Source organism: Mytilus edulis, chromosome 10 (assembly GCF_963676685.1).
Source record: "Mytilus edulis chromosome 10, xbMytEdul2.2, whole genome shotgun sequence".
Classification (NCBI taxonomy): Eukaryota; Metazoa; Mollusca; class Bivalvia; order Mytilida; family Mytilidae; genus Mytilus; species Mytilus edulis.
The window spans coordinates 70,872,476-70,887,776 of NC_092353.1; the positions used below are offsets into that span (position 1 = coordinate 70,872,476).

The following is a 15,301-nucleotide window of genomic DNA, read 5'->3' on the forward strand; positions in this document are numbered from 1 at the left end:
TGACCCGGCCATCAAATCAAGATGGCCGCCACGGCTAAAAATAGAACATAGGGGTAAAATGCAGTTTTTGGCTTATAACTCACAAACCAAAGCATTTAGAGCAAATCTGACAAGGGTAAAATTGTTTATCAGGTCAAATTCTATGTGCCCTGAAATTTTCAGATGAATCGGACAACCCGTTGTTGGGTTGCTGCCCCTGAATCGGTAATTTTAAGGAAATTTTGCTATTTTTGGTTATTATCTTGAATATTATTATAGATAGAGATAAAGTGTAAACAGCAATAATGTTCAGCAAAGTAAGATTTACAAATAAGTCAACGTGACCGAAATGGTCAATTGACCCCCTAAGGAGTTATTGTCCTTTATAGTCAATTTTTAACAATTTTCATAAAATTTGTAAATTTTTATTAACATTTTCCACTGAAACTACTGGGCCAAGTTCATTATAGATAGAGATAATTGTAAGCAGCAAGACTGTTTAGTAAAGTAAGATGTACAAACATATCACCATCACCAAAACACAATTTTGTCATGAATCCATCTGCTTCCTTTGTTTAATATTCACATAGACCAAGGTGAGCGACACAGGCTCTTTAGAGCCTCTAGTTTGTACATAAATTTGTTCGTTTGAATATTGTTTTACAACGTCATTTCAGTGTCTTTTATTGCTGACTATATGCGGTATTGACTTTGCTCATTGTTGAAAGCTGTAAATGACCTATAGTTGTTAGTGTTTGTGTCATATGGTCTTTTGTGGAGAGTTCTCATTGGCACTCATGCCACATAAGGGGGAGGGTTGGGATCCCGCTAACATGTTTAAACCTGCCTTATTTTATATGCACGTGCCTATCTTGTTTTTCGTTTATTTTTTTGTACATTAATTAGACCGTTTGTTTTCTCGTTTGAATTGTTTTACCTTGTCATGTCGGTGCCTTTAATAGCTGACTTTGCGGTATGAACCTTGCTCATTGTTGAAGACCGTGTGGTGACCTAGGCTACATTGTATAATTGTTAATTTCTGTGTCATTTAGTCTCTTGTGGAGAGTTCTAATTGGCACTCATGCACCAGCTTCTTTTATGTATTGTGTATAAGTTTTGTAGTATTTGGTTGAGGCAAACTAAAGTTAGGAGAGCGGAGCCCGTTTTTATGGGACGTTCGGGACAGACGGACTAGTGTAACTCTTTATGCCCCTAAATCATGGCGCCAACACAGAAGTTCTGACTATTGTGCTGGTGATACACATCCCACTAGCACTGTCATTAACACATGTACACATAATTTTATTATAAAAATATTCAATCTTAATTTTGATTTCTTTATTTTAGGCCGAATGAATATATGCATGCCCTTCACAATGACTGAATGAGTATCAAATTTGACAAATTTATTGTACATAATTATACATTTTATTATATTTTATAACTTTTTTTCCAACTCATTAAAGCTTACCAACTTATTGGTCATCACTTTCATTTATATGTCTTTTAACGTTCTGTTTTGAACAAAAATATTTGTTACATATACTTCACATGTATTTCTTTCAAATCTGACATTAATTTATTAAAAAGCCATTAAATAAAATTCAGTCGAACTTGATAATAAATGTGCAATCAAATATATATGCAAGTCGTCAACTGGTCAATTGGCTAGATGCACATATCGTTAGCCATATAAACAACATGTCCTAATTGGGTGGTTTTAAAACTTCTAGCATAGGCGGATCCAGGGGGGGGGGGGGTGCGCCCCCTCCCCCTTTCGTTAGAAAAATTTGGTTGATTATATAGGGAATCATTGAAGCATGACTGGCGCCCCCCCCCCCCTTTAGGAAAATTTCTGGATCCGCCACTGTCTAGATATATTTACGTAGATAAGGGATGAGTAAAGGAAAAAAACCAAAAAAAAAAACCCCGACTGAATTAAATAAAAGGATGTTCGATGTACTGTATACTTCGGTTTGTTTTAAAATATCTATACGATGCTTTATTTTTATCTAGTTTCCTTATCAAAATAATTAAAATGAGGAGATAAAAACCTTATAGCTTTCTTTACCGTCGATGCTAAAATGTTTAATGTTATAAAATAATTTTAGCGTCTTTGACCTACTTTACCTTTTTATTCGGAGACTTGCGGTTATCTTCTGTTATGTTCAACGGGAACATTAGAATGATCTAGAATAGAACCCAGATGGAACCAAGAAGTTGGGTTGCCTTAACCAAACAACCCGGATGTTGAACCAGTTACCATGGTATCGAACCAAAGAACCAAGGTTCAGAACCAGAAAACCCAGATGGAACCAAGGTTTAGAACCAGAGTGCCCGGATATAACCTAATTGCATTCGGAATTCTCATGACTTTTTATACCTTCAATGTATTTTCCAAATCATTTATTTATTTAGTATATTTATATATAATAAAATCAAATACAAGACGGGGACTTCCTATTCCGTCCGCAATTAGACACCGTCCGTATTTAGACGAATTTCCCCTAATCATAAATCAGGATAGTGTATGTACGATTAGAAATGTTCATTCAGCAACAACTGTATACTGATTATCATTGTATATTAAACATACTGTCTCAACGTTCTGACGAATGCACCAAACGTTATCTTCTTTTTGCTTTCATTCATTAATTTTTCCAATCCCGACATTCAATGATTCATGATCACGCCATTTGCAAATAGACATACATTTTTTTTATTTATACAAGATCCTACAAATAGAATTAGGATAAAGTTCATAATATCATATCGTTTGTTAATCTTTCTATAGCAAGAAACCAACCTGACAGCTAGTTCAAAGCTAAACAAAAAGTAATAGAAAAAATAATGCATCAATCAAAAATTAAATTATCAATCAGTTGACATCCAACATCCGATGAATTTAGTCACCGTGTATCATCGTACAGTGGATATAGGTACTAACCCAGCGGGCGTGCCGTGAGCGATTTTGACTTTACCATGTTTACACAGTAATCGAAAATCTTTGTTTTGTTCATATAATATCAATGTGTACTTCAATCTAAACACAATTGTTGTTTTAAGGAATGATTTGATCGTAGGTTGATGATAAGGGATGTCTCATTATTTCCCCAAAACATGAACGATTACCAAAACATGTGCAAATACTTGTCAAAGAAGTTGGCGCTCGTCTCTACCGATATAATTCTATATTCAATGCAACTCTTTTTCTGATAGAAGGCCACTGTGTGTGTGTAATAAGTATGCTGTTTCAATAATTGGCATTGCAATGTTTCATACATATGTTATTTTCGATACTTTATTCGGAAATGAAGCGTTGTGTACGGTGTTTAGCTGACCACAAAAATCCTTCTGTACGATGCATAGTTAAGTTGCTGTACACCGTACACAAAAACGTTATTTTGATACTCGTTTATTTAAGAATTGAAATTCAGAATGCTTCTTTTTGTAACTTTATTGGGCTGTAAAAGCGTTGACCTAAGTACATTTTGTATGAAGCGCGGAAGCGCTTCATAAAAATATGCGCACGGTCAAATCTTTTACAACCCTATGAAGTTACAAAAAGAAGCATTCAATACTTATAATTACATTTTTTAGGATCATGAAAACACGATTTACATCAAGTTTTTATTTAATTTACCTGTGCACTTTATTATTGGACCTCGTGTCTTCCATCTTCGCTAGCCAAGGGTTACGATCCACTCCCGATCTGGAGAGAGCGGGAGTGGATCGTAACCCTTGGCTAGCGAAGATGCGTGTCTTCATGAATGATAAGTTTTATTGTGTAATGCAATTGCTTAAGGAATAACACGTGATGTACAGTTAGCCAATCAGAAATTATAACGTATTATAATGAAACATACATCTAATGTAATTATTACCCAAAATGTTTCAAGAAATGAATAATCACAGGTAGGTTTATGATTGGTAACTATTACTTTTGCCCTGTATTAGCTTTCTTTCAGATAAAACATGTAAAAGTCTTGACAACTGTATCGAAATTGAAAGTTTGTTGACATTCACAACTATTTGCGCATATACAAGTTAATTGTTCTTTTTAGAATATCAAAGTTGTTTTATAAATAGAAAAAAATCGATGCAAAAATTATTTGGGAGCAGGAATTTCAGATGTTGAGAAATGTACACTGAATGTTGATAAAACAAAACAAAGATTTTCGTTACCGTGTCAGTTCAAAATCGACCATTCCCCCTTGGTTAGTATCTTTATCCGCTGTACCGATGATACACGGTGTTAGTGTAAAGTCTAAAGACGTCATAAACAGTCAGAGAAAAACATGATCTTGTACAATGCAAAGATAGAGGTATCGACAGACTGTAGAGCCATGAATGTATGAGTTTCACTTTGAATGTCCCTCAAGGATCTTTTTCTCTTTCATTTCCCTTGCAACTGGGATCATACCTGTTACCTGTTACCTATTCTGTATTTTCCACCTTTACCAGATGAACCACTTCAGTTTGAAAATCCTCTTGAAGTGTAGAATCCCTTATTGTTGATAAACTGACAAACTGTCACATTCTATTTGCTTTGCCACGTCAATAAAATCTTAAACACAAGAATTACCGTTTTACGGCGCTAAACTTTGAATAGATAGCTTGTGCCACAGTCAATCATATTCGGATTATTCCTCCTTCTTTGCATCAACCTGATGTCTTTCAAGAACTTCGGAAAAACTGATGATAGGTTGATTGATTGATTTATTATTGCTTAACTCGAATCGCCAATATTTAACAGTCTGCACGGTTAGCCACTAGTCCGATGCCCCCGACTATTAAAATTTCATTCGGTCTAGACTCTAGTAAGTTTTTGCAAAACTTTGTATGAACCAAAAATGTCAGAATATTGGTCTTCAGACTTATAGTTAAAAAAGGTTTTGGTGCAGACTGCCAATATTGCGACGGATTGGGTCATAAGTATTTGTCTTTATTGAGTACATATTTCTTTGTGCAGAAGTATCGAAAAAGACAAGTTATAACATTGAAACACCATTGTGACGTCCTCTCCTTACACAAATAATGAAATATCAATACAAATAATTCGATGATGACGAAAACATAGTAGTGCACGTATAACAAAAACCAAAAACAAACCCTATCACCGAAAAATCAAAAATACAATAGAATATGAAATAGATAAGACTGGACTAAAGTGAAATGTGATACAGTAGGAATTTATAATTTTATTGCTTGTATTAACATAACTACCCAACCCCAACCCACCCCAATAATAACTTCTTTTTGCAAATTCATTGTGGTGTAAAAACGTTGACCGACGTACATTTTGTGCGTATGTACAGTCAACGTTTTTGCAACCCTATGAAATTACAAAAAGAAGATCAAAGAAACATTCATTTAAAATTACAATTACATTTTTTTTTATCAAGGATCATGAAAACGCGATTTCTATCAAGTTTTTCTTTAATTTACCTATGCACTTTATTGTGGAACCCCGTGTCATCATGCGTCATGACTCATGAGGCATGTAACATTTCATTGTGTAATGAATGTTAATTTCAGAAGGACGCGAGATTACTGTTAGCCAATCAAAACAAAGGATCATAATGAAAAACACATTCAATGAAATTATTTAAATGTCACCAACTTTATAGTTAAAATAAACATAAATTGATAAAATGTTTGAATTTGATATTTCAGGCAGACGAAGAAGCAAGCATGGAGTTTTCCACGCAGCTAAGATATATTGTATTGATGTTTTCTGTATTGACAGAATACATAGCATGTGCAAACGATACATTAGGTAATCTTTTTTTTTTCTTCATAGCATCAGTTTTTTTTTAATACTTTTCATATATACAATGTACGTCTCTCGAAGACTTCAAGTGAAAGAAGACATCGAAATTTTTAACTCTCTTTACCCTTTTATACACAGAGAAATGTATTTTTAAGTCCGTTAGTTGAGCCGGTAACAGCATTTTTATTGATTTAAGATTGATTTTAAGGTCAAAATAACAGTAAGAATTGTTCTTATTCTTAATCATGTAAGTGTTTCCCAAATAACTTATACTTTAGAATACGCCTTTGACAAACAGCGACAACATTTTTTGTCAATCAAGACGCCCCGAGGAGCAGTACAACTACAGTTTGAATTAAAGTTTACAAATGATTGTAGTGATTTTTTTCATTGAACTATTTGAAATTACAATACATGACAATAAAACTAAAAGTATATAGGAGAAAAGAGGGACGAAAAATACTAAAGGGACAGTCACACTCATAATCTAAAACAAACTGACAACGCCATGGCTAAAAATGAAAAAGACATTAGAACTTAGGGAGACAACAAATACAGTATATTTTTCAAAAGATTATGAGTGAGTGAACATAATCAGTACCATAAGAAATTGTGAAATATTTAATTAATAAACCATGTATTTGTATTTCAGTGAGTTATTATGGTCATCCAGATATAAAGGCAGAAAGACTTTATGATATGGCGATGGGGATAGTTGTTGGTGTTAGTTTCTCCGCTGTGTTCTTGGTTTTGCTGTTGGTGACGTTTGTCTATTATCGGAGTATAAAAGCATAAATAGTAACGAAATTTCAATAGAACACTTTGGAAAAATAACTGCGCTCAAGGACTATGAAGTGACTAATTTACAGATAATTGTCAAAATTTTGACAAGATATAAAAACTAAAACAGTTGTTGTATGACAATTTTAATCCTGATTCATATGTGATCATGAATATTGTACAGTAAACTATTAAATGAAATTTCATGATTAAACTGTAGTTTTGTTTTACTTAAAAAAAAGGGGATGGCATGGGGTGCCATTAGATAAAAGTGATTATCAGGTATGTCACTAATACTAACCAATACTGTCTCATGAAAACGATAGAAAACAACACACACATTATTACAAAATTACAAAACTGATTGCGAAGTTTGAAGAATGAGAATTTTAACATGCATAGGTCACAGTGGTAGAGTTTAACAGAATAGTGAATTGTGGACCAAATCTACCGAAAAATTTACCTAAAAAATCAACATATAGACGCATAAGAGATAACTCCTTGTTATTGTCCATACGTTCATGTTTGTCGTTCAGAGTTACCGTGGGACAATTTTTCTCAAATCGCGCACCTCCTCCAGTATTCCTGAATTGATTTCTTCCATAAGTGTTGGCCATAATTGGTAAAAAGGCAGCTCCCTTTTGAATTAGTATTTTTTTGCATGATTTGAACTCTGACTCGGGGTATTCCTCAGCAGATCATGCATTGCAAACTGAGTAATATTTCCGATTTTCATGTATTTGTCAAATCACCGTCGTGTAACCGACAGAATTGTTTTTCCAATTATGCTAAATGGGAGTCTTATGAAAGAATACAAAACTAGGATGTAAAGATACGCAGCTACGTCCTTTATAAAAATGCATACACTATATGCAAGATTACATAAATCATAATTTAGCAATCAGTGGAAGTCAAAACGTCGAAAGTACTGACTACTGATCAGCTCTGGGTCAATATCGCTGTTGGAGTGATATTTCCCGATGATAGCAGCGATATTGACCTAATGCTATAGTAAACAAAAATAACGCTGTATATAAATTCATATATCTGAAGCACTGTTCTGGATGTACTTTCATCAGGAATGCTGAAACCATTTCAAAGGCAAGCGAAATATAAAGTCTCTGGTTTTTGGAAGAGAATCAGATATAAAGTGCGACATACAACCGACACTATAATCAATTTTGAAAACTGTCGCTTCAGCAAACATGGGAATGATTTATTTAAAAAGTAGTATGATAAGTATGATAAGAATATTTTTTAGAAAACAAATATTTTGTTTTAAAACAATAGGAAAATTAAAGTTATTGTTTCCAAGACAATAGTTCATGTTCTGCATCAAGTAAGATCATTCTGATTTCCACCAATACTGTCACCATCAGTGTTAAGGGATGGTTTGTGGTCCTAGAAAAACAAATCAATTGTATTAATACAGTAGTGTAAAGGTATGTCGCTTGCAGTTAACTAAAAACGGCTATACCGGGATCGACAGTTTGCCAAAACAATTATAAAAAAAGGGAATCATTACAATTGCTAACAAAGCAACATTTTTCATTTTCGTTTTTTTTTGATAAAGTATGCAAAAGGGTACACGAATTAGATGTGTTTAACCTGGACATTTAATATGAATAATTAAACCTTAAGTCATGTTCGAAGAAATTGATGATGAACGATATAAGTAAATTCAGAAAACACATTAAAATAGATTTTGTATAGGCCAATGGAAGTAGGTTCTTTATGGTTAAGACTTGAAAACTTTGATAGGACACTAACCTAATTGCCACATGTTAAGATAGTCGGTAAGATAAATTCTTTGCACAGTGTGCTAGTGATATAATACAATATATATATAGTGTCAGTAAATTCCGAATGGGTTCGCTCCAACACCACATGGAATAATCCGACCCAATATATATCTCGTAAATACGTACACTGTGTTACTAATATTACACGAATAGTACGATTTTGAGTCAACAATTAGCTTCATTGGCTAACGAAAGTCTGTAAATAAATGGGTTGACTCGGCTTTGCCATTGAATTTAATATAAAAGCTATTTCAGCTCATCAATGATTTTGATTAAAATATTATTTCAAAAGAAGTCTTAGTCATATTTCACCAGAAAAATCAACAAGGTCATGTGTTTGGACCTGCCATTGTGACAATATGATGGCTTAAAATGTATATATAAATATATATTATATATATTTATATTTATATTTAGGATTATATATTCTCAAAAATGTTTATTAAATAAAATTCAGGGGAATATCTATTAAGAAAAACATGACCTTGTAAAAGGTTGTTCAATTGACCTCTAGGTTATATATATATATATATATATATATAACATGTTTACATTCAGACCCAGTAGTGACATGTAGCAATTAGTTAAAACAATGGACATACGTGCATTATTTGACCATCAATCTCCAGGTTGGTCAAAGCATGTCAAAACATGTCAATTAGAGACAACTTAATAGATATTCATCCCTGTATCTTTTGATTTAAGACTATAATGGTCAAATTAATAGAAACCTTGACACCTTATATTCTGTATATATACTTGTGGATATTATTGTATGAATTACACCGGCTCAGGCAGGCTAATAAACGATAACAAATTCCATCTTGTTATAAACTCTTTTTGGTTAACCGTGACAGGACGAATTCTGAAAAATACTAAGGTACGTGTGATATTTTATTTGATAATCTTAATTATTATATTCTCGAAAAATGGCTGAACAAGAATTTAATGTAGGGTTAGTTTTTCAAAATTTAGCAACACAAGTTCAAGGTCTTACTCAAAAATTAACTGCAAACGGTGTCAATTCGATAGTTGAAGGCTTTGACGGTTCAAATTCAGAAAAATATTCTCAATGGATTCGATCTATAGAAAAATATGCAATGATTACAAATTTAGGTCCGAATGATTGTAAAATGATATGTTATCAAACATCTGTAGGGCCAGTAAGCGATTTCATTGCTAGGTGGTTAAGAGAAACTGATCAGGTGAATAATAATTGGGATAATCTAAAAACTCAATTGAATTTTCGTTATGGGCATATTCCTGATGCATCATATGCATTTGAACTTTTGAACAAGGTTAATCAAAAAATTGGCGAAAATGTTCCCATATTTGGAGAACGAATTTTAACGTTAGCAACAGATGCTTTTAGAGGGCAAGATATCAATCAACCAATAGTTCAACTTCAATTAGTTAACTTTTTCATAAATGGGTTGTATCAGGATTATTTGAGAATGAAAATAATGCGTGAAAATCCACAAACTTTGGCTCAAGCAGTAAACTCGGCAATGGCTGAAACACAATTAAGACGAAAATTTGACTTAAAGAAAAATAACGGTAATGAGCGTAATATAACACCAATGGACATATCGCATTACCGAGAAATAGGTGTGAAATGTAGCAATTGTAACAGATTTGGCCATAAGGCAAAATATTGCAGAGATAAAAAATATCATGTCAACGCAGTAAGTTCGCGTGCCGAAATACATGTACCCCGAGGCAATTTTAATGACAATACGATAGGTAATAATGCAAATACATATCCTAGAAGGTTTAATTCTGTACAAAACAATTTTAATGACAACACGATAGGTAATAATGCAAATACATATCCTAGAAGGTTTAATTCTGTACAAAACAAGTCTGACTCGACAGGACAACAAAGAAGAACATTCTTCTGTTGGAACTGTGGTAAACCAGGTCATTATGAAAGAAATTGTAGGGCAAGATCAAATGAACAATTTTGGAAACCAAGGGAAAATTTAAACTAAGACGGTCTCTTTATGCTGAAGCCAATAGGGAGACTTTTAAGGGAATTAAGGGAAATAAGAGGTTTGAGAGAAAAATTAATTATAGATATACAAAACCTGTATATAATATATATGAATCATGGTTAAAAAAAATAAATAACAAATCAACAGACTTTAACAATGCATGTTCTAACAATTCTACCTATCACGGGAATAAAAGTTATTATAAAAGATTCAACAATCGTTATTCAAAACCGGAAGTAAACAAAGAAAAAATGGCGCGAAATTTCAAATCAAAACCGGAAACAAATAAAGAAAAAATGGCGCGAAATTTCAAATCAAAACCGGAAACAAATAAAGAAGAAATGGCGCGAAATTTCAAATCAAAACCGGAAGTAAACAAAGGAAATATGGCGCGAAATTCAAAATTCAACGGAAATAAAAGGTTAGAGCGCGAAATTCAAATATACAAAATAGAAATTTTGAAACTTATCAAGAACAAAAATCATTTGAAAAGGTATCAGAAAACAAAATTGAAAATGAATCTGAACAAGTAGAAACATTTGAAATTAATTTAGCGGGAAATCCAAATTCTTGTTTGATTAAAATTGCACATATGAAAGTTAGAAGTTTAATTGACAGTGGAGCTTCAGTATCTTTATTGCATAATAAGATTTACAATTCAATTAAGGGATTACCAAAATTAGAAAAAAAGAAAGTCAATTTACAAGGAGTTAACGGGGCTTCTTTAAATGTTTTAGGAAGTATAAATTTAGACTTTAACATGAAAGGAAACAAAATGAATCATACTTTTTATGTAGTATCTGACATGAACAGAAATGCAATTTTGGGTCGTGACTGGTTAGTCAAATTTGGTGTTAGAGTTTATTTTGATTTGGGATGTTTAAGGATAAATAAAACTTATGTACCATTAGTAGAAGATATTCATATAGCTTCAATTGTTAGACTTGCTCAAACCACTGTCTTCAAACCTCAGACTAGTAATATTTGTTATGTAAAAGGTAATAAAAATTATACATTCTCAAGTTCTAAATCTTTTGAAATTTCACCAATTACCAAGGGGCATTTGAGTTATCAACCAGGTTTAATGGTTGCTAATTCAGTTGCAAACATTAATGAAAAGCGTCAAATGCCAGTACTTATAGTTAATACTACGAATAGAACTTATAAGTTTAGAAGGGGCATAGCAATAGGAAGGGCTTCACCAGTTTTAGAAGAAAATGTTGTCTCACTTGAATCTACTCAAGAGCACTCTGAAATTGAGAATGTTTTTGAAACTGATCTTAATGTTCCTGATGTTCATAGGGGTAGGGTGTTACAACTGTTGAATAACAATAGAGATATTTTTGCTTTTAAGGATACTGAATTAGGTCAAACTGACACTGTGAAAATGAGAATCGATACAGGGGATAATCCCCCGGTTAAATTGAAACCTTATCGAACTCCATTACACAAAAGAGAAATAGTCAATAAAGCAATAACTGACATGTTAGAAGCAAACATTATAAGAAGATCTAATAGTAATTATTCCTCACCAGTTGTATTAGTTGATAAAAAAGATAAAACTACACGCTTTTGCATAGATTTCAGGTCCCTGAACTCTTCTACGTTAGCAATCCGATATCCACTTCCGGTTATCGATGATATATTGACACTTTTAGGGGCTGCAAAGTTTTATTCATTAATTGACCTTAGGGCAGGATTCTGGCAAATTAAGATGGCGGAAGAAGATAAATCAAAAACAGCATTTGTTTGTCATAAGGGACTTTTCGAATTTAATGTTATGCCATTTGGATTGCAAAATAGTCCTGCTGTATTTAGTCAATTAATGGAAATAGTGTTACAAGATCTAAATTTTGCTATCTCCTATATAGACGATATTTTGATATTTTCTGAAACTTTGGAAGAACATTTCAATCATATTCAACAAGTATTTGACAGATTAAGACAACATAATTTGAAATTGAAATTAAAGAAATGTCAATTTTTGCAGGAAGAAACTAATTATTTAGGTTTTAAAATCAATATCGACGGTGTAAAACCGGACGATGCCAAAGTTGAAGCAATAAAAACATTACCAAACCCTGTTACTGTTAAGGAGGTAAGAAGTTTTATAGGGGCGTGTTCATACTATAGACGCTTTATCCCTAATTTTTCAAAGATTTCTATACCTTTAGTTGCTTTAACTAAAAAATATGCTAAATTTCAATGGGATGAGGAATGTCAAAGAGCTTTTGATTTTTTGAAATATAGTTTAACAGTGACTCCTTTATTAGCATACCCAGACTTGAAGAAACCTTATGTTTTATATACTGACACGTCTAATGATACCATAGGTGCATGTCTTACGCAACCTTGCGAGGAAGAAGAAACTCATTTATCATGTTTAAGAAAAGAAAAACCCATTTACTTCTTATCTCATAAACTGTCAGATACACAGTCTAGGTGGTCTACTATTGAAAAAGAAGCATTTAGCATTCATTATGCATTACAAAAATTAGATCATTATCTTCATGGAGCTGAATTTATTATCAGAACTGACCACAAGCCTTTAAAGTACTTATTGCTTTCGCCACAATGTAACAAAAAATTACAACTTTGGGCTTTAGGTATTGCAAGTTACAATTGCAAGATTGAATGGCTAGCGGGAACTGATAATACTATTGCTGACTATCTTTCAAGAAGGCCTCCGGGTCAAGAAGGCAATCAAAATCAAAGTGAAAGAATTGAAGTAGATATAAGTGACAAGGCTTTTCAAATCAATACTTTGAATTCAAATGAGTTCAATCCAAAAGATTTTGCAAGTTGTGACTATAAAGAAGATGACCAACTTAGCGTCAAGGAATGTACGATTCCTGGTTATGACATGAAAATTGAACAATCTTTAGACATAGAACTTTCGGAAATTATTAATCAAATAAACACAGGTAAGGCTTCAAGAAGTGTTGATAATAAACATATTATTATCAATGATATACTTTATTACATTTCTCACCCTGATGATGATTTAAAGTTAAGGCTTTATGTTCCATTACAATTACGAAATGAGGTAATCAAAAGTTATCATGATAATCTAAGTCATTTAGGAATCGACAAATGTCATGATTTAATTAGGCAAAAATATTTTTGGCCAAAGTTATATAAGGAACTTAATTCCTATATTAATTCCTGTGTTATCTGTCAATCTCAAAGTGCAGGCAAAACAAAACCTTTATTACAAATATCTGATATACCACCATTTCCATTTGCTAAGATAGGGGTAGATTTATCTGGACCTTATCCTACATCATTGTCAGGAAATAAGTATATTGTCAGCTTTGTTTGTCATTACAGTGGGTGGCCTTTGGCTTTTCCTGTTCCAAATAAAACTTCGGAAAATGTGGTTCATTTATTAATTGAAGAAATAATCCCAAACTTTTCTGTGCCGTTAGTTATAGTGTCAGACAATGGCGGTGAATTCACCTGTAAAATATTTGAAGAAACTTTAAAAGAATTAAATATAAGTCACATAACAACTTCTTTTTATCATCCACAGGGAAACGCGAAAGTAGAAAGATTTCACAGGACGCTTCATGACGTCATGGCAAAGAAATTGCAAAGTGACGCGTCTACTTGGGACGTGTGCCTAAATCAAACAATAGCAGCTATTAGGTTTCAGAAAAATGAATCAACAAAATTTTCTCCATTTTTTCTTTTGTACAATAGAGACCCTGTTCTTCCAATTGATAACCTATTGAAACCTAGAAGGAAATATGTAGGTGAAGATCCGCACAAGATTTTGTTAGAACAACAGCACAAATCGTTCATTTTAGTTCACAGAAATTTGAAAAAGTCTAAAGAAAAACAAAAACAAAACGCAGATAAAAATAGACAAGAAATTAATTTAGAAATTGGGGATCCAGTTTATTTCAAAAATCATTTAAGAAAAAGTAAATTAGACACTAAGTGGAAACCTTATTACCGAATAATTGAAAAAACTTCTCCGGTAACCTTTGTCCTTAAAAACCAATTAGATGGGTCTGTCGCTAAGAAAGTCCATTTAGAACACCTGAAAAAAGCTAAGATTGATGAATGGGTTATTCCAACCAATCTAGAAGGTAGGCAATTAAGGAAAACAAATTATGTTGTACCTCCCGAAGATAGTGACGAAAGTGATAATGAACTTCAAGTCGCTAATCCTCGAGAAAGACTCATAAATCGTTACCGACAAGAACGAGAAACATCTTCCGACGAGGATGATATTCCGCTCGCTGAACTTAAACAAAAAATAGCAAATAGAAACCGACGCGAAAACGAAGAAGACAAATCTTCCGTCACTTCCGGTTCAAACGAAATGTCGGATAATAATAGTTCTGATGGGTATAATTCAGACCGCAGTCAACAAATGTCTGTTGATGAAGTTAGAATACCAAAGAAAAATAAGCAAACAGTTAAAAAGTCTGAAAAGAAAGACGAATTAATTTTAAGTTTTCTCTCAACCGTTTCTTGTTATCTTAATAAAATGAACGACTAACATGTCGTCAAAGTAGGCTTCGTGATGATTGTTTATAAATGAATATATGTGTATATAAAATAATTTTGTTTTGATTAATCATTCTAATTCTCGCTTCAGATTGATCGCTGAAAAAATTGATTGTTTAGAAATCCTATAAATATCAGTAATCTCTGAATCACAGCTTTGTTTATGAAAAAGGAAGGAAAGTGTTGGTTGGATGTCAAACCTTATTTAAATAATTTTTCAGTCCTAACTAGAGAAAAGTTTATCTTATTAGTTTATTGTTTTTGTATTTGAGTTTTTTTTCTTTTTTTGTTTTTATTTTAGATAGATTACATATCGATAAATTATTTTCAAAATTAGAGCAGTTAGAACTTGAGGATGACTTTGAACTATCAATGCAGTAATTTATTTTGTTGCTATATTTATAAGTATTTTGTTATTAATCTATTCTTAAGTTTAATAATAGGTGTTTAGCCAA

The 15,301-nt window shown here is 32.6% G+C and overlaps 1 protein-coding gene and 1 long non-coding RNA gene across 2 annotated transcripts in view; one reads left to right on the forward strand and one right to left on the reverse strand.

The window, feature by feature from the left end:
* The first annotated feature begins 2,489 nt into the window (after positions 1 to 2,489).
* On the forward strand, positions 2,490 to 6,616 carry LOC139491793 (uncharacterized). Its single transcript, XR_011656641.1, has 3 exons — positions 2,490 to 2,507; positions 5,656 to 5,758; positions 6,405 to 6,616. It is a non-coding gene; the product is annotated as an uncharacterized lncRNA (long non-coding RNA).
* Positions 6,617 to 6,662: 46 nt separating this feature from the next.
* LOC139491791 (MAM domain-containing glycosylphosphatidylinositol anchor protein 2-like) overlaps positions 6,663 to 15,301 on the reverse strand; it is a 31,459-nt gene continuing 22,820 nt past the window's right edge. The window contains exon 6 of the mRNA XM_071279666.1: positions 6,663 to 7,933. Within this exon, the coding sequence (XP_071135767.1) occupies positions 7,914 to 7,933 (20 nt within the window). The 3' untranslated portion in view covers positions 6,663 to 7,913. The remainder of the gene's footprint in view (positions 7,934 to 15,301) is intronic.